The sequence below is a fragment of the Papilio polytes genome, unplaced genomic scaffold (assembly GCF_000836215.1).
Source record: "Papilio polytes unplaced genomic scaffold, Ppol_1.0 DF822178.1, whole genome shotgun sequence".
NCBI classification, from domain to species: Eukaryota; Metazoa; Arthropoda; class Insecta; order Lepidoptera; family Papilionidae; genus Papilio; species Papilio polytes.
In genome coordinates this window covers 3,306,647-3,329,198 of record NW_013527026.1, presented here as the reverse complement: position 1 = coordinate 3,329,198, position 22,552 = coordinate 3,306,647, and the positions used below count along the sequence as shown (strand labels likewise).

The window sequence follows — 22,552 nt, the reverse complement described above, 5'->3', positions numbered from 1 at the left end:
ATTTCAAACGCGTAGATAAGCGTATTTCAAGAACAAGAATGCGTTTCATAACTTCTTTGAAGTTATTACGATCGTCGCATTGTCGTCCTTGCTAGGACATTCGATACTGCCACAGATCTAGGAGTGAAGTAAAACGGTATTTTCGCGTTTACTGATTCTTATAGTCTGAAAATACTTATTCAAGTTCAAATATATAGCGGCATTTGTATATTAAAAATATTACTAAACTTCTTGTAAACGTTAGTTTCTCAATATTACGCTATAAAATAATTGTAAGCTATAAGAAATATATAATGTGTAATCATAAATATTTTCAACTATACATAATATTTTGTTAAATGTTCCTTAATAAATTTAAGATATAATTATGAAATGTATTAAATACATTTCAGAAAAATTAATCTCTTTTATTTTGAATCGCCATAGTTAAATTATTTTTGTTAACTTCGGTACATGTATCAGCCGCGGGTGAGGTTGGGCCTAGTATAGTATATATTATTTAGGGCATGGGGACATAGTCTACAATATATTTACATATTTTGTCAAGCTCGTGACCAACCAGCTCAGGGGAGTCATGACCCCCCCCCTCCTCGATCCGCCCTTGCATGGGGATTGCACAGGCAATAATCAATTAGCACCCCTTATGCGTGACACGGGGAAATAAAACGATCTAAAGCTGGTTAAGAATCCTTTATTGTATCACTTTATATTTCTTCTTAATTGCTAACCCAACATGATCCTACAGGGAATACATTTGTGTGAAACATCACTTGCCAATAATTTTAAATCCTAGGCAATAGTTTTGCAGATTCTTACCTTTATTCCACTGATTACGCAATCTCCTACGATCATGCACAAGCTCTACTTACCCATGGTTGTTAAGACAATCGTCAATTATTTTAGAATATAACTTGCTTCTTACTAATAAATGCGAAATATTAGATGGAAAGATGGATGTTAGAGTTTGTAGCCTAAACTGCTAAACGGATTACGATGAAATTTGGCATAGATGTAGAGGATAGTCTGCAAGAACACATAGGCTACTTTGACCCGGGAAATTGTTAAGATTCCTGGGAAACATTAATTTAATTTTTTCCCGTTCACTCGAAATTCTGCAAAGATCAAATATCTTATTAAAATGTGGCACAAATAAAAAAACAAAGTCGTATACACATGTGGTATACGAATTATGCTCGAAAAAAGGTTTCCGTGGGATGCATAGATTTTTGTTTTGCACAATTCATGTTTTTTTTTAATACTGCGCAGACGAAGTCGAGGAAAATAGCTATATTCTATATTTCTGATTCAGTGCTTTTTAAACCATAAAGGATCGAGAAAGAGGAAGTATAAAATGGCAAGTGAAATAACCGTCTATTGAAAATAACATTTAATCGAACAAGAATCTATAAAATATGATTAAACTACACCATATTAATTACAACATTAGAGTCAAAGTACACTTAGTAAATAAATAGGCAATAGTAAAAATAAAATCTTATCAACATCTTATCTTATACTATTTTACTTAGATCTATCTGCACTGGTAAGTCACTTTCCTTTTCGATTTTAACTTCCTTTGAGAAAGTCTTCTTTAATAACATATTGATGGCGGCTTCCTCTGAAAAAAGAAAAATATTATCAAAATTACAATAAAACATATTATAAAAGATATATAGATGAAAACGAATGAAGAAGAATTCACCTGTGACTTGTATAGCCAACAGCTGGTGCACTATGTGCCGTGCTGTTATCTTAAACAAGTCTCGACTACTAATTTTTTTTTTCTTATAATAAGGCATAAGTAGTTTAACAACCAGGCCGGCTACGTCCACTTTTTCAGATTTCTTAGGTTCTTTTACATGTGTTGATATTTTTTCTGGGTGTTTTTCACTATCTTTTTTCTCTTTTTCATTTTTGTTCTCTTCTTTTTTTGGTTTTTCCATATGCTTTTCTTTGTGTTCTTTGTTAGAACTTGATTTATGTCTGTGCCTGTGTTTGTCTTTATGTTTATCTGCATGTTTATCCTTTAATTTTTCTTTAATTGTTGGTGATTTAGGTTCATTGTCTTTAGTTGGTTGTATAACTTCAGGAACAATGCTTTCAACAGGTGGTGGTTCCGGTGGCATTTCAGAAAATTGTTTCAATTCCATTAAAACTTTATCCGCTTCAATGCTAAGTTTATGTGCTTTGAAAAGCTTTGTGTCGTCCGTTTTAGCTGATGAAGGATCTGCTATTTTTGGTTCTTTATCCGGTTTGTCTGGACTTTCTCCATCTCCGTTGCTCGAATTAACGGAATCATCATTACTCGTTCCGTTATCGGGTTCATTTTGTGGTGAAATATTATTTTTATTACATATATTGTCAGTAGATTTTGTCATTTCATAACTATTATCTTGAGATTCCATCTGATCATCAATAACTAGTTCTTTTTCAGAACCACTATTAGATAAGTCTCCAAATACATCAGAATCTTTTAATACCGATTTATTTTCTGATTTGATAGCTTTATCTACTGACGCCTCACTTAGCTTACGTTTTTTCTCCTTAGATGATTTATGATGTTTATGTTTTACTTTAGTTTTGTGCTTCTCGCTTTTTTTCTCTTCCACTTCACTGTCGGAAGATTCTCCAAATAATGCTTTTATTTTTCGTTTAGCTGTAGGTTTGATCTTACTTGGTGATTTTGATTCCTTAACTGCATCTTTGTTCTCGTTTTGAATGCCTTTCTTTTTATCTTTTTGATCAACATTGCTATCTTTTGGAGAGTTTTTACTGGACACACCTTCCAAAGTTATATTTATTACAAAAGTTTTTGATATGCTTTTTGTTGCTTTATTTTCGTTTTTATACTTAATGTCCTCTGTACTTCCGTCAATGGTTGTTTCGTTATTCGTTTCATCTATCTTCATGGTTGTATCGTTGTGGTTATTTTTAGGATTCTCGTCTATTATTAAAGTATTTTCATCTTCGCTTTCATCAGAGGCAGGTGTGGATACATCATTTGAAGCAATTTGTGTGAAAAAATTTTGCAGCTTAGTTTGAGTTAATGGATCTTTTTTGAAAGAATTGGCTTTTCTTTTACTTTCTCTGTCGGCTTTAGATAAATGTCTGCTACCGCTTTTCTCACCCATATTTGCTACAAAAATAGAATAAAATGACATTGGTAATGGTATAAAAGATATATATGTGTGTTTTTATCTGTTATAATGATGTATGTATAGAAATATAGTCCTAAGTTTAACTTACCACTTTCTAGCTGACTTGCAGTCATAAAACCGTATTGAGCTTGTTTCTTCGCTTCGAAGTCTCGAACGAAATCCCCGAGCGTCTCTCCCATGCGGGGCTCGAATTTCTTTAACCGAGGAAATAAGTGCTCCGTACAAGCTTTCACTGATGAAATCTAAAATTAAATTAATATAAAACAAAAAAGATATCGTTTAAGCTTCAATACTTTTTTTTGGTGTTTCGGCAGTAGAAACAAGTTCATAGTAACTGTCTTACCAATTTGATCATGGCCCTTCTATAAAGACTTATGACGGTACTATTAGAGAAGGCCTCGTACTCCAGGTCTATGGCGCACTGCTCCACATCTTTACGTTTCAAAGGCTTCTCCGGTTCGTCGACATCCTTCATGCTGGCCAAATTGTTGTTCAGAGCTTCTAGCAAGAGGGAGAGGTAGCTGTCTCGACTCGCTACCGTCAGACCATTCACCTACAAATATATGGAAATAACAAATCAGTTCGACTCGAATGATGCATTTTCTAGCATTAACTAATGTACTAGTTATTTATGTAATGTGGTAAGTACAAGTAAGCAATTAGGTTGTTAGTAACGCAGTTTATTGTATATCAGATTCTTTATCTCGTTTTTTATTTTATATTAGACCCACGTCTTTTATTTGGTTCGCAATTTATCTGTGTTTAAGGGAGACTAAAGGCCTGTCCCACCACTAGCTGATAGAGGCTCAGATTATTCACAGTTTAGTACTATGGTATTAGTGTAAGCAATGTTAAAATTGATTTACTTTTGTGGCGGTATTCTCAGCAGCCCTGCACTTAGAGTTGACGGCGCTGACGGCGTCGCTGGCCTGCCGATCTACTTCCGTGATGCGCTTCTTCCTCTCTGCGAACTCCTTGAGTATGAGCGACTTCGTCTCCTCGCCCACGCGCCGACTGTCGCCGTCGGAGCCCTCGCTCTCCCCGTCGTAGTACGACTCCATATCTCTGTAGACAAATATTATTTACATCGCAAATATTAATTACCTACACATAAAAAAGTATAAAAAAGTTATAAATCAACTATTTAATGTACTGTTTCTGGAACGCGGATTACATCAGAGTAATTATTGAAAGATAAACCATGAAATGTTAAACATTACTCGTATTACTTAAAAAATACTATAACTTAAAAATATTTTGTGTAAGAAATATCTGTTTTATTGAGAACAAAATAGTGTATTGTACATATAGGGAAAAAATTCGTGGGTGGGAATGTTTTACTGTTCTGTGCTACATACACGTTTTTCCCCTACCTGGATGAAAATTTTGACCCCATATTTTTCTGTGCATCTCCTTGTAATAAAAGCTTTAATAAACATCGGTTGCTAGGTTACCGCGAGATAAAGTGACGAAGACGTTTGCGTGTCAACAAGAGATAATTGAACACTTTTGTCATTCCTGCCAGCGTTTAAAACCAAACTTTTATTCAGTTGGGAAAAAACTTACATAAAAAAAGGATTTACACTACAGAGTTTTTGTAGCAAAAAAAATAGTCATATTTTTAGATACAACATAAGTACAGGAAAAATGCTAAATTTCTTTTATTCGTTGTTCATCTCACTGGACATTATTGATTTAGGACAGGGGTAGCGAACATGCGTGCCAGTGGTTCGCCACCACTGAATAAGGGGTTATCCTGTGTAATATTGTCTCTATAATAAATTGTAGAATGCTAGCGACCTGAGTCCCAGACGTCCGTTGCCGTAGAGGTCCTGCGCGTCGCGCGCGTCGTGCGCGTCGTGCGCGATGAAGCCGGCGCGCTGCAGGCTGGCGCTCATGGCGCGGCGCTGGTGCTGGTCGAGCGCGCGGCGCACGGCGCGCTCGTCGCGGCACACGTCGCAGCGCGCCTCGCAGCGCGGCGCCTCCTCGCCGAAGTACTCCGCGAACCGCTTGTGACGACATCTAACACGATCATCACACGTTTCATGTCTCCTATATCTATACTAATATTAAGGAAATATTTCGATTTTTTTTATGTATTGCAATAAATCAATAACTACTAGGCCGATTTCAAAAATTCTATCACCACTAAAAAGCTACGTTATTGCTGAAAAATATAAACTATGTTTTTTACTATTTTTTATTTCACGTGGACGAAGTCGCGAGTAACAGCTAGTTTTAAATATTATGTCGTCTTGGTAAAACAGTTTTATTAAATGTTTATTTGGTAAATGGATTAAAAAATGGCATACGAAATTACCATAACAATTTAGTATACAAGATAACAAATCAAGGTTAGAGAACTGGATGTGTGACAATAAACTAAGCATTTGATAAACAACTTACTTAACTTCCTCGCAATATTTCACCATAATTTCAAAGCTCTTGTAGGCATTTTTGCAGCGTTGTTTCTGTTCGGGAGTGCGAGCGCGCGCCATCTCCGCTTTAAGAAGAAAGTCGACTGCGTTTCTTTCCCTTCCGCAATAATAAATTCGACAAAACGCTGGTTTACCATCGCGGCCGGCGCGACCTGATTCCTAGAATTATTCCAATACAACTGTAATTATAAAGCTAATATTATTTATGTAATAATTTAACGACGTAATAATATAATCCCATGTAACAAGAAGGTGGAGGTACACCGTTAGAGGTAGACCTAGAAAGAGATGGATGGATTGCATGAAAAGTGACATGATCAAGAAGGGAGTGGAGACATATGATAGAGTTATTTGAGGCGGGGGCCTGGTGATCCACTACACAGGGACCACCCTAGTTAGGACACCAGTCCCTTGCCCAAGGGGAAATTAATAAACTATTTTTTTTTTTTATTTGGAGGACGATAAATAAGGTTAGGGAGATGATGATGGTAATAATTTAGTGAATATGATGCATACCTGGTAGTAAGCAGCGACGTTTTGCGCGAGGCCCCAGTGTGCGACGGCGCGCACGGTGGCCTTGTCCACACCCATACCGAACGATAGCGTCGCGCACACGCACGGACACTCGCCACCGGACCATCGCTCTTGTACTGATATGCGCTCTGATGCCTTCATTCCTATCACACATTGTCACTTCTAAATAAATAAACATTTTATTGCCATCAAGATAAAAGTACAATACATAGTGATAGATATATTAGTATATTTTACTAGCTTTTATTACACTTTCATTTATGAACTTCAAAGTCAATCATATTTCTTTGATGAAAAAATTAGTTATTGATTTTAGTAAAACCATAGAATAAACAGTAAAATTTGAATATCCAATACCTCCATGATATGACAGTGAGTTAAGACCCCTTTTATTCAACATATGAGCTAATTCCTCAGTTTGTTCGCGAGTTCTACAGTAGACTATAACTGCATTTTTGTCTTTCTGTAAGTAAAGAATTTGTTAAGCAATACAGCAAAACAGAGGCAACAAGTACAGCATAAATTACTTACAGGCTTAACAATGTCATCTTCCTTTAAACTTTTCTTTAGAAATTCACATAAGTCACCGATTTCATCTTCAATACAATTTTGATATATCACATCATAGTACAGATTTTTCCGGAAACTTGGTGTTTTGTATTGTGCGACAGGTTGCAATAATTTCAGATTGGAGAGGATATCTTTAGCAACTTCGGCACTAGCGGTTGCAGTAAGAGCTACCCATGGTATACTCCTATACATTTCTCTTAAATCACCCAATTTTAAATAATCAGGTCGAAAATCATGCCCCCACTCACTGACACAGTGAGCCTCATCAACAACTACATAAGAAACTTTTTTATACTTGACTAGATGTTCTATTAGGCTTTTAAATGTGCCTGTAGCAGCTTGTTCAGGGGTTACATACAAAAATCTAGTATTAGGTCTCATGCTTCTAAGATCGTTGATAACCCTCTCTCTATCTTTTGTGCTCATTTTTGAGTTTATTGATTCAGCCTGTATTTTAATTTTTGTCAAGTGATCAATCTGATCTTTGATGAGTGCCAGTAATGGTGAGAATACAATAGCCACCTTATTATCCTGCAGCATTGCAGGCAATTGGAAGCACAGGGACTTTCCAGAGCCCGTTGGCATTGAAACATAAACATCATGGACACCTTAAAATAATTTAATAATAAATCTGTAGATATATATATATCACAAGGAATTTTTTTATTTGAGACTGATTAGAACTTGTTTCTTTTTATATTTAACATCAACATTTAAAACAGAATCCAAATATTGAACAATTAAATAAAATTGAATACGTATATATAAATTATACGTTTGAAAAACATCAACATTATTACATTATCACGTCAATAAATTTAAAAAATAAAGTTGTGTCTCAAAATAGTGTTTACAAAATTAAGGCAAATAATTTTGTAATTGTGGTAGCACTATTATTATACTGCCAAATTAAATGTGTCACATCGTTTGTCAAATTTGTGCATTTTTACCGTTCAATTCAATTTGGATCTTTACATCTCGAACTAAAATGTAATTTGCGTTATATTGTACAATTACCTCTTGCTATAGCTCTAACAGCACGTTCTTGAAGTTCACTTTTGAATTTTCGGTGACCAAAACATTCCAATAGCTTTTCAGTTACGTTATCCATCACGAAACTTGTTACTGTGGCATTTCAGGTATTCTCTCTTTTTTAAAGTCCTTTAACCTGCATATAACATTCATATTGTAGCACATACTGTTCAATTCACTAAATTACAACTTTTATATTTTGCGACAATAACATTAAAACAACCTCAAAACAGACTTTTCTATTATAAAATTTTGTCTTTGACATTTCGTGAACCTAAACCTAATTTTGTTGTAAATGTCAAGTGTGAACATTATACCAACATTAAAATATAAGATATCCTAAAAATGTTTCATTCATTTTTCAAGAAAGAGCACATTTGTTTTTAAAAATACTAGGTGTTTTTGCCCACTTAACAAGTAACGTTAAAATCATTACAGAAGCTCTGCACGATTGCAATATGAGTAAACGTAAAAATCCATGCGAATCTAGAAATCCAAATGCACAATTTTGTGATTTTTTAATGGAATTGGCGGAGTACGAGAAAAATGTTAGTCGCAACATACATAAGTACAATGCTTACAAGAAAGCGGCGGGTGTTTTGGCTGCGCAGTCCAGAAAAATTCAATCTGGTGAAGAAGCAAAAAAACTTGATGGCATAGGAGATAAAATTTCTAAAAAAATCGATGAGTATATTCAGACAGGAAAATTGAGAAAAATTGAGAATATACATCATGATGAAAAGGCTCAGGCAATTAGTATGCTCACACGAATATCTGGAGTGGGTCCTGTCAAGGCTGCAGAATTGGTAAAAGACGGTATTGTTACAGTTGAAGATCTAAAGAGAAGTAAACATTTGTTAAATCATCATCAGCTGCTCGGATTAAAGTTAGTGTGTAATGTATTGTAAAGTTCAAACTTTATATTGGCTCCGTTAACCGCGTAGGTGGTCCCAATGCGAGTACAGGAAACGGGTGTACCCCAATCCGCTATACCTTTACCATCATCATTGTTGTAAGCCCGAGCCACCATAAAATTTGGATAGAGCTGCATTTTCATTGTTAATTTGCTTGTATCGAAGTTTTGTTTTATCGTTTTCAGATACTTCGAAGACTTTGAAAAGAAAATTCCGCGCACTGAAATAAAAGCCATAGAAAATAAATTAAAGGCACTCGTGTTTGACTTAGATAGTAATTTTACAATAACAATATGCGGAAGTTTCCGGTAAAATAATTTGCAAATATGATTAATGAAAAAATAAATTGTAATATACTGATACGCCTGATCTTGGATGTTTTTGTCGGCCGGGTGAATTATGCAACGCTTACCAAGGATCTACTAAAGTTGTACGCTGCGCAGAATTTTTATTAATTTCATATTGGTTTATCGTTGCAGACGGGGAAAACCAGAAAGCGGTGATATAGATGTTTTAGCGACTCATCCGTCTTTAAAACTTGGAGAAACAAAGCAAAAGCACGGCGAAACAATGTTAAAAAGATTAGTTGATTACTTGAAAGGTCTTGTTATCGACGTTATATCTATGGGAGATACAAAATTTATGGTAAACAGTCTTCGGGTACTTAAGGTAGAGATGTATTTGATAATAAAATTTCCTCATTTTTATTTCCTGACCAGGGCGTCTGTCGCCTTTCTGAAGACTTACCGGCCCGACGTCTGGATATACGGCTTATTCCGTGCGATCAGTACCATTGCGCTATCTTGTACTTCACAGGCAGCGATGTCTTCAACAAGACAATGCGAACACATGCATTGGAAAAGGGTTTCACCCTCAATGAATATTATTTGAGGCCTATCGGTTCAACTGGTGAGATGTCTAACGGTTTTGTTATACAAATTTTCTGACTATGGACACTCACAACCACGTTTGTCTGCATTAACAGGAGTTCCCGGCGAACCTGTACCGATCACGTGTGAGGAAGATATCTTCGACTACATCGAGTACCCGTACAAGAAACCAGAAGAACGTAATTTGTAGGGATCACAAATAAAAAACAACATTGCCGTCGTCATATTTATTCTTAGAATCGACATATAATAAGGCTTACAATATCACAAGACTTCAAATTCTCAAGATATGCTAATAATATTTAATAAAACTTTATAAAATTGACAACAGGTGCTTAGTTCAAAAACAACATTTATATAATTTCTTTTTACACTTTCACTATAAAACCATGCGGGTTGTTATTATATTAATAATTAAATAGGAATTCTAGTTAAAGGAATAAATTAATTAATGATAAATGAAATACAGAAGTAAATGAAGAAATGGATTCCTATTTAAAAATAGAGGCAATTCACCCGCATGATGTTATGATATTTAAATTATACAGGAAAACATAGGAAACTAGTATATAGGGAAATTGCATGAATTGCTGTCAAGCTAAAAATAAATCTAGCGAACTGCTTTCGTTAAATAAGCAAAAAATGATAAAACGGTAACTTAAAATGCTAATTTAATTAATGGAAATGTAATCTTTAATTACGAAGTTAATAGTGACTAGCACTTAACATCTGTATTAAAATAAATCATTCACTCGACAATAAAAAATCAATACCCAATTTTTCAATCTTGTCAGAATATTTTTTGAAATCATTTTTCATTTCTCACAAAAAGGTAACAGCACAGCCTTGTTAAATTTTCTTGTCACAATATATTAACATATTACGATTATTTACAATCATTCTTTGGAATATTTTACACAAATTGTAAGTTAAAAAAGGTAAATACGAATGAAATTTCATTGTATTACGTCTGTTGTTGAATTATTTATAAATGTCGAAAGTCACAAACAAATAAAATTACAAATAAACGAAGAATAATACAATTAAACTTGTTTCTAGATTATTCAATTCCTTGGCTTTGTAAAATAAAAACAACTCGCTAAACAATAGAATCATTTATAATCAGCTTAGGTGCTTTTTGGTGTAAAAGTCAACAATTTAAATTAATCTCTTTGATAAGAATATTGTACTGATAAGTAAAAGTTCTATTTATTGCATTAAAAACTTTACTTCCTTTAAAAAACTAATCAAGCTTCAAGCCATGGCAAGTATTAATGATTCCAATTGAAATATTATAGCTACTATGCGTGCGCAATAACATGTTATTTGCATTAATGGCAACACAACCGGATAAAGAGTCTCCTCGTAAGTTGTTGGTTGGTTAGAAAAATAAATAATATATTGATATAATCTCTTTAAAACATACAAGTTGTAAACAGAATCGGGTGTCATGTTATTGTGCTCGAGTAATATTTAATATCAAATATCTCGTAATTTTTTCACAAATAATAATTATATAAAGCCAAACATTTCTAAACATATTAAACTATTGAAAAAAGTAAAGCATCTTAGCTTTATTAGAAAATAATATTCTTTTGAGCAAGTATTTGTTTTTTTTTTTTTTTTGAAAATTTGCATACAAAATCTGTGATGACTTTAATTCTTGCGTTAAAAAAATATTATCTAACTAAATTTGAGATCTTACAAAATCGATTACAATAATATTGAAATTAAATATAAATGTCCATTCCGTTCTGAAATGTAATCATTACAGTCAGTCTCTCTAGAACACACACGTTCCTTTCACGTTTCGTATCATTTCGCCTCAATATTTCAAATATTGGAGATAATAACCTCCAAAGGTTACCATACATTTGATTTACTTTAAGTCAAAACTGTTAAAATCGTCAACATTTTTAAAAATTTAACTACTAAGGAAACCGCCGAAAAACTCCAATACTGACTTACAAGCTCTGCTTTTTAAGTTGATTGTATGTTCCTACAAGGATCTTATGGCAGTTATTTGACATTGACATAGAGGGCTGCTATTACTTTTTAGAGTTACCAGTAAGCAAAAATTCCCAACTTTTCTTGACACTCTCCTATGTTGGAACAAAATCAAACTTTTCAATTTAGAAATTATTAAAATGGCAACACTCTCGTGCCGCACCCTCATTAGTGACAATTTGGTGTTTTCAAGATGACATTGTTAGTTCACCAAATTGCTGCCATATGTTGTTTGTAGGTGTATAGTTACCCCTTAAATGCATGATTTTTTCTTTTTAAATACCTTATATAGTATCAGGTAGTATATTGAACGTAGATCAAGAGAAAAATAGAGATTTTTTTTAAATAGTCTATTGGGTGTGGAATAGAAGGCTGATGTATGCATTTAAGGGTTAATTTGTTTCGTGTTGTGGGTTAAGCAGTCTGTAGAGGTGCGAGGTGGGGTCCGCGAGCGCGTCGTTGGGCTCTCGCAGCTCGAGCGCGCGGCCGGCCGCCATGACGAGCGCCCGGTCGCACTGCATCACGCCGGCCGCGCGGTGCGCCACGTACACCACCGTGCTGCCCGCGAACGAACACCTCAGCGTCTGCAGTATCACGCGCTCCGCCTCCTCGTCCAGGTTCGCCGTCGCCTCGTCTACCAGCAACACCTGCAAACATATATGAAAAATCCTGTAGTCGTTACTGTAAATGTATTCATATATGTTATCTGTTTAGTCTAAGTAAGTAACAATGATTGAAAAATTAAATTTGAAACTCGACTTTCCCCAAATTATACAATGATGTATCAATATTAGTGGTTGTTTTAAATTAACCCCTATCGTGTCAAGATTGCTTTTGTAAACAGCAAAATCATAGGTAGTAATCTAGTATATATGGGGTACTTGCATTTGTTTTTCTTATTTCTGCGCGGACGGAGTCGCGGGCGAAAGCCAGTACAAAATGAATATAAAGTGTTAAAGGACACTGTTACCTTAGAGCGCTGCAGCAACGCGCGCGCGAGGCAGAGCAGCTGCGCGTGTCCGCGTGCGAGGTGCGCTGCGGGCGCGTGCAGACCGCCGCGCGCCTCCACTGCGTCGCTCGCGCCGCACGCCGCCAGCGCGCGCGACACCTCCACCTCGCCGTGCTGCCGCAGCGGGTCCACGTTCTCCAGCACGCTGCCCGAAAAGATGAACGGCTCCTGCGGTATCACGCCCAGCCGTGACCTGAACACAAACATCGTGTTTTTCATTAATAACTAGCTTTCGCCCGCGACTCAGTCTGCAAACAATGAAAATAAAACTAATGCAAGTAGCCTATGTGTTTTTCCAGACTATCCTCTACATCGATATCACATTTCATCGACATCCGTTCAGCAATTTAGGCTACAAACTCTAACAAAAATTCATGCATCCATCCATCCATCTAAACTTTTGCATTTATAATATTAGTATAAAGTATGATTGTAACGTAACTTTCACATAAAGATAATATAATTTTAGGTAAAGACACTTTTTTAAATTTTAGTAACTTGTGTACATGTACGGTTTCAAAGAATAAATAAAAACTCGGCTCGTAATCGTCTGTAGACCTCAGTCATTAAATACATATTTTTGATGAATATGTGGATACGTATTTGAAAACCGGAAGCGTGTCCAAGTTTCGTAAGTGCAGTACCTGAGCGCGTGCAGATGCAGCGTGGCGACGTCGACGCCGTCGAGCAGCACGCGGCCGGCGGCGGGCGCGGCGAGGCGCAGCAGCGCGCGCAGCAGCGAGCTCTTGCCGGCGCCCGTGCGGCCCACCACCGCCAGCCGCTCGCCCGGCCGGCTGGCGAACCGCAGCCCGCTCAGCGCCGCGCTCCGCTGCCCGCTAACACACCGCTTGCATTACCCCGCCTCTCATCACTTACACAACACCCCGCACTTCATACATGTACATATGTCATCTGGGTTCTTAAAACATTGTAGCACCAGTACTTTTCACTTACGTGTAATTAAGATAGACATCTTCGAAGCTGATAACACCGTGCGAGGGCCAGCCGTACGGCGGCGGGTCTCCGTCTATCTTCTCACTTTCCACCTAAATGCAATTTATTATTGTTGCAAACTTATATCTAGACTAGGATTATAAAGAGGAAATATTTGTATTTTTGTATGTGTTGAAATAACTCGATAACTACAGGGCCGATTTCAAAAATCCTTTCACCTTTAAATAGCAACGTTATCAACGATTAACATAGGCTATATTTTGAATTATATTTTATTTTTACGAGGATGAAGTCGCAAGCAACAGCTAGTTTACAATAAAAAGGTGAATGGTAAGATCAGCATTGATTTGTACCTGCGTGATGTACTCGCCCACGCGCTCCACGGAGATCATCTCGCGCTCGGTCTCTGTGAATGAGTTGAGCACGCTGCTCAGCACAGAGGTCAGCGACAGCGCGTACGATATCGCCAGACCAACAAGACCTGCACACAATGTTAAATTTAAAATTCTCATATCTATGACCACGTTTGGTTAACGGTTGACATTCCGACCAGACTCCGTAGATTAAGTTCGATTACCAATATCGTTCGAAAAATTAAAAACTTGTAGAACTGACAATAATTTTCGATAAGTCACAAGAAGCAATATCACTAATTGAAACTCTATGGAGGGAATATTTACTTTGGCAATGATGTACTAATTTCTATACGAGGTGGTATGGGTGACAGAGTGCAGTACCGGGGTCCGCGGCGTGCGTGGCGCGCTGCAGCACTGCGACGAGCGCGGCGGCGGCGACGGCGGCGGCGGCGGCCGCCTGCAGCCGCAGCGCCAGCCACTGCGCCGCCGCCGCGCCGCACAGCGCCGCGCGCTGCCACCCTTCGCACTCCGCCTCGCCGCGCTCGCCCCACCGCGCGCTAGCGCCTAGCGCGCGCACCACCGTCACACCTGCACAACACACGCTACTACAATAATAAATCAACTAATAAATTAAACACCAAATATTTACATACTCTGTCGACTTTTGGAAAAAATCAAGATGATAACATGCAAAACAAATTTACACTCCGGTAGCAAAAAATATGCACAAGATTGCTATATTCTCCAAGAATCGGTTTTTATACTTATACATTCAGATTATGTTGTGGTCAAGCATAAATACAAACAAAGCATCCAGGACGCTATAACCGACAGCTGGTGAAACTTCTGTTCCGCACAAAAAATGGAAACAATGTGAAAATAGTCAATGGTGTAAATGAGAGTTTCGGTTCACTATAAGAATATGGTCATTTTGCCCATATGTTCTAAACACATTATATATAATCGTTAGGGCACGTACCTTCCAGCGTGTCATTGAAGTGTACGTATACAGGGGAGAGCGCGACGCTCTGCAGCCGCTTGAGCTGGCGGGGGGTGGCGCGGTACCGGCGCTGCAGGCGGTGGTAGGCCAGCGCCAGCGGCAGCAGCGCCGCCGCCAGCCACGGCAGACCGTACACCGTCACCGCCACGCCCCCTGCACGCAACACACATTACTAACAAATACATATATTTAAAACTCTATCATACTAATATTATGAATGCGAAAGTTTAGATGGATGTTTGTTAGAGTTTGAAGCCTGAACTGCTGAACGGATTTCGATAAAATTTGGCATAGATGTAGAGGATAGTGTGGACGAACATTTAGGTTATTTACTTTTGTTTTTTAATTCCCCACGAACGGAATTGCGGGCGAAAGCTAGTATATAATAATTGTTAAACTGGTTTAAATTCGCAGTTCATTCGTTTTTTTACTCCTCATAAATATTTATTTCTAAACACAAACGTGTCTCACCGATTAAAGCGAAGACCTGAGCTAGTAGAATATTAAGTATGAACGGCAACGAGTCGTCGATTGTGTATGTGTCGGATGAGAACCTATTCATAATCCTGCCCGTCGGTGTTTCGTCGAAAAACTTCACTTTGGCCTAGAAAAATGTATGGAAATTAGATTTAAAATCTCCTATAAAACATTATCTTATACAGTATTACATTTTTCGGTTTATACAGTCAATATACTTGGCAAGCGATTTCCAATTTTCTTTTTAATTATTTCATTTCACATGTTATAGAAAAAGGGTAAAAAGACCAACTTACTCGCATAATAACATTCACAAGTATTCTATGTATCCTTCCGGCTGCCTTGACGCCTCCGTACGCGAAGAGAAACGCTCGCATCACAGTGAACAACAAATTCAGTCCGGCCAACACAAAATACATCTCCAAATAAAAATTATCATCATATCTTACTGTAAGTTGCAAATCTGGGATGTTGGGCGATTTAGTCACTATTTCATTATTATGAAAAACTGGTAGAGACCCATTTAGTATGCGATGTATAACATTATCCATAATATTGAATCCGTGGTCCATTACTGTTTGAGTTTCGTGCGGACTTTCCAATAACGTGTTTGAGTTGAGAGTGGTCGAGTTTGTAGCTCTGTTTTTGATCCAGAATGTTAGCCAGAGGAAGGTGTAGTTCTGTGAGAGTTGCATCAATATGAGCGATATGACAATGGACACTGAGAGGAACAGGCCAACTGATCGTAAATATAGACAGATCACCCACCAACCGACTGAACCTGTCGACATCGTTTCCTGTAAATAAATTGGTAAATGTTAATTTTAAAATAACAGCAAAGCCATTTCACAACTAAACATAGTCATTTAAAAAGTTAGGAATTTCACGATGTATTTACCTCATTGTCCAAACTTTGCCTGCTAATGTTGTCCAAAGACTCTTCGACGGTGTTATTTTCCCTTTCCGTGATGGGTTCCTCTCCTAATGAATCAGTATCGCTGGGGAGAAATTCCTCTATTTCATTTAAAACTAGTTCAGGAGGACCTGCAAAAAATTTTTTTTTTAAATCCAAAGAACGACTGCAGAATTTGTGGTTTACTTATTTTAGTGGCAATCGAGTAAGCGGCCACTTGAATCCGCCAAAATGATGAAGCAATCGCGGCACATAGACATTCGGAATATCGAATGTGTTGCCTACCCTTAATTGACGTTGGAGGTAACGCACATTAAGATGATATTTCACCTTTCTATGCGCCTCCTCCAGCGTCAAATCCACGTTCCCTTCCCATGGTTTCCTTATAAGAATAATGATGGGAAGGTAAAGTGCCTAAAGTTGGGCCTCCGGCACCATACCCATCAGGATGTGCGCATAATTGCCCCCAATTCACGCCTGTTTTCTGTGTGGTCGTGGTATTGCGTGTGGCGAGCCGGCCCATTCGTGCAAATATGTTGAAGCGGAGTCTACCACTTACACATTGGTAGAGCACGCTTTAAGATCGTGTGTTATTGCACTTTAAAGTACTAAAAGTAATGTGATGGCAGTGTAGCGTACCGTGCGCGATCAGTTTGCCGTCGTGCAGCAGTATGATGCGGTGCGCACGCGCCAGGTGGCGCGGCGAGTGCGCGACCAGCAGCCGCGTGCGGTGCCGCAGCGCGCCCAGCACGCAGCGCTGCATCAGCTGCGCCGCCACGCGCGCGTCCACGCCCGACAGCACGTCGTCCAGCAGGTACACTGCACGACACACGCACACCACCACTCTACATACCCTACACTCCTAATACTCTTACATTTTAATCTCTCTTTTCTAAGAAAGATGTATGACAAGTTCTACAAGTACACTGCATGGAAGATTTTCCTGAATGTCAAGACAAGACATAAATCATGACTAACTCTGATTCTAACAAGCAATTGGCTTAACAACGAATTAAAAATTCTCTAATATAAAGAAACAACGCCGTATTTTCAACTTTGTATTCTACAACTCATATAAATATAAAGATACCTTCTTTGTCCTGATAAACAGCCCGAGCTAAGGCAATGCGAGTACGCTGTCCTCCGCTCAGTGTGCACCCTCCCTCCCCCACGTAGGCATTCCACCCCAGAATGTTCAGATCCTCTGAAAAATTAATGCAGTTTAGATACATTTAAAGTTAACTTACATATTTACAAAAAAAAATGATCAGATTGACATACCTGTTAGTGCACAGGCGTCAACAACAGAACGAAACTTGGTCTCGTCGTATGGTTTGCCAAACAGTATATTGTCTCGTATTGTGCCGCGAATTAGCCACGATTGTTGGGATACATAGCCGAAACCTATTAAAACATAATGCTTTAAACCACGCCTTAGGCACTGTTTAAATAACCACGGAACAAAGCAACCGCATTCCAGCAGTCAGTGTAGCATAGTTTTTACTTACTATTTAAATTTTCAGGTATCTGCAGATCGCCGTGGAGTTTGATCATTTCCCCGAGCACGGCGTGCAGCAGCGACGTCTTGCCGCTGCCGACGTTGCCGGCGATGCCCACCAGCTCGCCGCGACCTATCTCCAACGATATATCTCTCAACACAAAGGGAACTTGCACTTGTGTATCCGAAGATGAAGTTGAATCTTGTATGTTCCGTTTCGATAACCTCTTCGTTGATTTGCCTTTATTTTTTTTACATTTCATCTGTGGCTTCGGATGAACTGCGGGTTTCGCCCACGAGAATGTTGCGTTCTTGAATATCAGGATTTTATCTTCGTCATGATTTGTGTTAACACGATCGTAGTAACGATCCGAGTCCATATCTGGAAGCTAAAAGAATACATTTCAGAACATGTTTTAAATGTTTAAAATGATATATGAAAGTTTGCTCACATCTAAGAATTTTTGTATCCGTTTTATGGACACCCATGCTTCAGTTAGTCCATTTAGCACCCAAGGGAACGCGTTCAATGGCGCTATCAGCATGTTGATCAATGCCACGGTAGTGAATACCTGAAATAAATTAACACAATTATTTAAAAAAAATGATAAAGTGGCAATCACTCACAAGACAAACTAACAAACTTTTAAATGTAATTCTCACACCTTAAGATGAGTGACATAAGAAAGGAAAGACAATAGATTAAACTATAATAATGATTACTCCCAACCGTCACCCCGCTCTGTCCCCACGTGAGAATAAAAAGTTTCATCTGTCTCACCTTTTAGTCACCACCAATAAGGTGACAGGTGGAACTGTTGTGAAATAAATTAAGTTTGAACCGTCCCGTCGTCGCAAAAGGTGAGACTGATGAAACTTTGTATTCTCATCTGTTCCCAAGTAGGGACAGAGCGGGTTGACGGTTGGGAATAATCCAGAATCAAGACCCCAAAAAACCTTTGTACATATATCTAACAAAGACCTTATTTTCCAGTAGAAACGCTTTAAGTTCAATAAATGTAAATACCGTGGGAGCATCTAGCGGCTGCGAGCGCAGCGCGTGCGTGCCGAGCGTGAACGCCGCCACCAGCACGGGCGTGGTGGCCCACAGCACCACGCACACCGCGTCCAGGTACTTGCGCCCGCGCAGGTAGCGCAGCTCCTTGCCTCTCACCTCTGAACGATTAAACATTATATTTGTATGTACAAACTTATAATTAAGATAATATCCAAACATTTTCAAATATTTTAAAAAGATGGAACGATAAAGTCATGGCGTATTTCGTTTAACAAAATGTTTTGATTTACGCGACTGTTTTGATGTTAACGTAAAAGGTTCTATTTTAGCAATAGGCATTGTAATTACTCAACCCAAAAAATACCGAGCAAAAGCTAAAAAAATGCATCTATCCGCACTTGTCGCCAGTGGGACATCAATCAAACAACTCGGTAGGCAACGGACTGATTTACTAAATTTAAGGTTACCCCAGTTGTGTAGCGGTAATACCTTATAGGTATATGTTTAATTTGGGTGGATGTATTCATGTCCTATCTACTAACGTCCATACTACTAACGTCATTTCTAATTACTTTAAAAGCAAAATGATAAATGGCGGCAAATGATATTACATGATATCACAATAATTAACTGTATTATCTTTTCCAGTAATCAAACAATTGATAAATAAATTTACATTAAAGCTATCTTACCTGCAACTCTATTTATAAAATAATCCTCCCAAACATGAATCTTTATTGTCCTGATACCTCTTAGTATGTCACTGATCAAACTAACTCTAGAGTCCTTATGACTCATTAGCTCTGTGCTAAGTTGTCCTATTTTGTTGGCAATGAGTTTGTTCACAGGTATAAGAAGAACGGAAAAAGCAACTCCGGCCAGAAATGAAACACCCACTTGTTGGTACAATAAAAACAGTGTTATAACCAACTGCAAAAAAAAAATATTTGAAATATCTATAAATATATACAAAATTTTATTTGAATATCTTTAAATAGTTTGATGTTAAAAATACAAACCTGTAAAGGTATACTCCAGAGTGCATGAAAACTTGGACATGAATTAACAATTCTGTCCGTGTCAGTTGACATGAAGTTTGTTATTTCACCAACAGAAAATGACTTTGTAAGTTCTGTTGAAGTCACACTTAGTGTCTTTCTTAGAATTATGGAAACCATAGCACCACGCATTTTTATTCCTATTAATGACATGAGCCAATTAAAATGAACATTGAATACTGCACTCACTACAGTTGCAATAAGGAGTCCACCGGCATATGCATATCTTGAAAAAAAAAAAGTATTAATGTATTTATATGATGATATAAATACAAATAAAAAAAAAACCTTTAATTCTAACCTACCCTAAATGTTGATCAATACTTTCATCTTCAACAAAAGTAACTAATTTATTTAACAACAAAGGCCCAGCAAAGCTGGCCATATCTGAAATAAGCTTTAATATTCCTATGCTGTAAAATTGTACAGCATAGCATGTGTGTAAAGCTCTAAGTAAAGATACATTCTGACGACGTTGTGGCCTCAATAACACTCTGGAAGTGGGAGTCACTGGAGTTGATACTTGAGGTTGACTCTCACTTAATGAGCCATATCCTGAAAAAAAAAATTTATATTCAAATAATTCAAATAAAAGTGACAGGTACAGGAAAAATACCAGAATATAAAGTTATTATTATTTTGTTTATTACTGTACATTGTTAAATATCTGCTTTATATCTATACTAATATTACAAAGAGGAAAGATTTGTATTTTTATATTTATTGTAATAACTAAAAACTTCTGGACCAATTTCAAAAATTCCTTTACTATTAAAAAGCCATGTTATCAGTAACATAGGCTACATTTTTTATTTTAATTTAATTTCATGCGGACAAAGTGTAAGCAACAGCTAGAATTCCATATACATTCTTTAAAAACAGAAGCCTAAAAACAAGATGTGGGGTGATATTGATGAACCTGATACTCAAACAACTCCTAAATTCAAAGCTCCAAGATTGCCAGTAGTTGCAAAATTAAATAACTAGTGGAAGAATAAAAAAAATACACATATCTTAGTGATATGAATCAGGATTCCCCTTTTACTGAGTCATGAGGAGGTTTAGATACAAACTAAATATGTAATGACATCATTGCCTAACATTTATAACACATATTTATTATTACAATTACTGTGTAATATTATATAAATTATATTCATACATATTGACATCTTACTAGCATATATCTTACTAATCTTAGTAGTATTATAAATGTGAAAGTTTAGATGGATGAATGGATAGATGTTTGATTGAGTTTGTATCCTAAACTGCATAATGGATTTCAACAAAACTTGGCATAGATGTAGAGCAATCTCATATAGCTAATATTTACTTTTGTTTTTTTAAATCCATGTGGACAGATTTGTCAGCAAAAGCTTGGTATTAATAAAAGTTAAAACTACTTTTGTTGCATAGCTTAATATGTGAATGATTCTTACCAGATCCTATGAATGGTTCATGAGGTATCTCAGCATACTGCTGATACTGGTCTACATTGCCTATCAATGCCTTGTCTAATTTAGCACCAACATATGAACATCTAAACTCTGTAGGTATGTCATATAATTCTTCTGAATCAGTTAATTTATTATCAAAGCCTGTAATGTATATCATCAGTTTAATTGGTTTATTTTGTTCAGAACAACACAATACAGATTTTTAATCATTACCTTTATCAAGAAGTGGATTTACCCACAGGAAAGTCAATTTAGAAAACCAACTTGTGCCTTGCATTGCTGTGCCTAAAATACCTTCATCCATATGTGGCAGTAAGGGGGTGTACTCACTCTAAAATAAACATATTATTCCTCAGATGCATTTTCTAAAAATTTTAAAAATTCTACACAATACTATATTTACACTTACACTTGAATGTTGGGATCCAACAAGATGAGGTGAATAAAATGTTGGTCTAGACTCACTTGATGGTAGAAGTGTGATAAAATACAATACATGGCAGCAAAGTGTTGCAATATCAAATCCCACAATGGATCCAGTGATTATACTTGTGCGAAGTGAAATAAAATTAAACACCACAATCATTATCCATAGAAGGATCAAGCTCAGTGGCCCGCGACTGCTCGGACCTAGTCTATGTTTGAGTGCCAGGATATATCCAAAGTGCACTAACCATGACAGACAGGATGCACCAGCAGTAAAGTAATCAACAGGAAACAGATTAAACTTATTGCTTGATATAAAAATGTATAATTCTATAATTGGAATGAAAGTAAGACCTAAAACAGCAAAACTTCGCAAGATAATGGCACGCTCTTGTGTTTTTTCACGAATAACCCATTCCCTTCTATAGCCAACATAATATCCCGAAATAATTGCTGTGATAAACATTACGGGTATCTGTAAACAAAGTTCCTGGAAGCACTTCCCAAAATCTTTCTTTTCGTCGATCCACGGCTGAAAACCCAGCGGTCCACACATATCTTTCCAGTTCCATTGTAATTTTGTAACGAGCTCCATTGCAATGTTGTAAGTGAACTTTTAACACATATCAATAGTTTCCTAGAATTGCACTCCAATCGACTATAAGGAAATTCATAACATAACATAAAGGAGTCAATTTAAATAAACTAAATTAATATCACTGTTAACACAATGTACACAATGTTTGACAAATACAAATGACATGACTCAAAACATGTCAGTCTAAAAGTCAAAATCAAGGATAAAATCATAAAATGTCAAAAACGCCGAGTGCGATAGACAAG

At 37.1% G+C, this 22,552-nt stretch overlaps 3 protein-coding genes across 4 annotated transcripts; 1 reads left to right on the top strand and 2 right to left on the bottom strand.

Annotated features, from left to right (window-relative positions):
- Nucleotides 1–1,429: 1,429 nt before the first annotated feature.
- LOC106106646 (ATP-dependent DNA helicase Q5) lies at nt 1,430–8,019 on the bottom strand. Its single transcript, XM_013287266.1, has 11 exons — nt 7,718–8,019; nt 6,662–7,308; nt 6,488–6,593; nt 6,113–6,273; nt 5,565–5,755; nt 4,959–5,180; nt 4,025–4,223; nt 3,502–3,711; nt 3,247–3,400; nt 1,703–3,136; nt 1,430–1,618 (listed from the first exon to the last, which is right to left on the bottom strand). The coding sequence occupies exons 1-11, from the start codon at nt 7,809–7,811 to the stop codon at nt 1,512–1,514; spliced, it is 3,525 nt and encodes a 1,174-aa protein (XP_013142720.1). The 5' UTR covers nt 7,812–8,019; the 3' UTR covers nt 1,430–1,511.
- LOC106106647 (DNA polymerase beta-like) lies at nt 7,747–10,475 on the top strand. Of its 2 annotated transcripts, XM_013287267.1 has the most exons (6): nt 7,747–7,839; nt 8,171–8,618; nt 8,832–8,954; nt 9,126–9,291; nt 9,366–9,555; nt 9,632–10,475. In XM_013287267.1, the coding sequence occupies exons 2-6, from the start codon at nt 8,191–8,193 to the stop codon at nt 9,724–9,726; spliced, it is 1,002 nt and encodes a 333-aa protein (XP_013142721.1). In that variant the 5' UTR covers nt 7,747–7,839; nt 8,171–8,190; the 3' UTR covers nt 9,727–10,475. The 2 variants fall into 2 exon arrangements, with proteins under 2 accessions (XP_013142721.1, XP_013142722.1); XM_013287268.1 differs by lacking the exon at nt 8,832–8,954.
- Nucleotides 10,476–10,510: 35 nt separating this feature from the next.
- Nucleotides 10,511–22,467, bottom strand: LOC106106651 (multidrug resistance-associated protein 7). The gene is made up of 22 exons (XM_013287271.1): nt 21,693–22,467; nt 21,497–21,614; nt 21,266–21,424; nt 20,132–20,381; nt 19,788–20,052; nt 19,461–19,698; nt 18,778–18,926; nt 18,203–18,322; nt 17,761–18,139; nt 17,534–17,656; nt 17,343–17,456; nt 16,892–17,071; nt 16,238–16,383; nt 15,636–16,136; nt 15,334–15,466; nt 14,842–15,015; nt 14,244–14,450; nt 13,860–13,987; nt 13,507–13,598; nt 13,197–13,388; nt 12,514–12,745; nt 10,511–12,190 (listed from the first exon to the last, which is right to left on the bottom strand). The coding sequence occupies exons 1-22, from the start codon at nt 22,302–22,304 to the stop codon at nt 11,936–11,938; spliced, it is 4,767 nt and encodes a 1,588-aa protein (XP_013142725.1). The 5' UTR covers nt 22,305–22,467; the 3' UTR covers nt 10,511–11,935.
- Between the last annotated feature and the right edge of the window lie 85 nt (nt 22,468–22,552).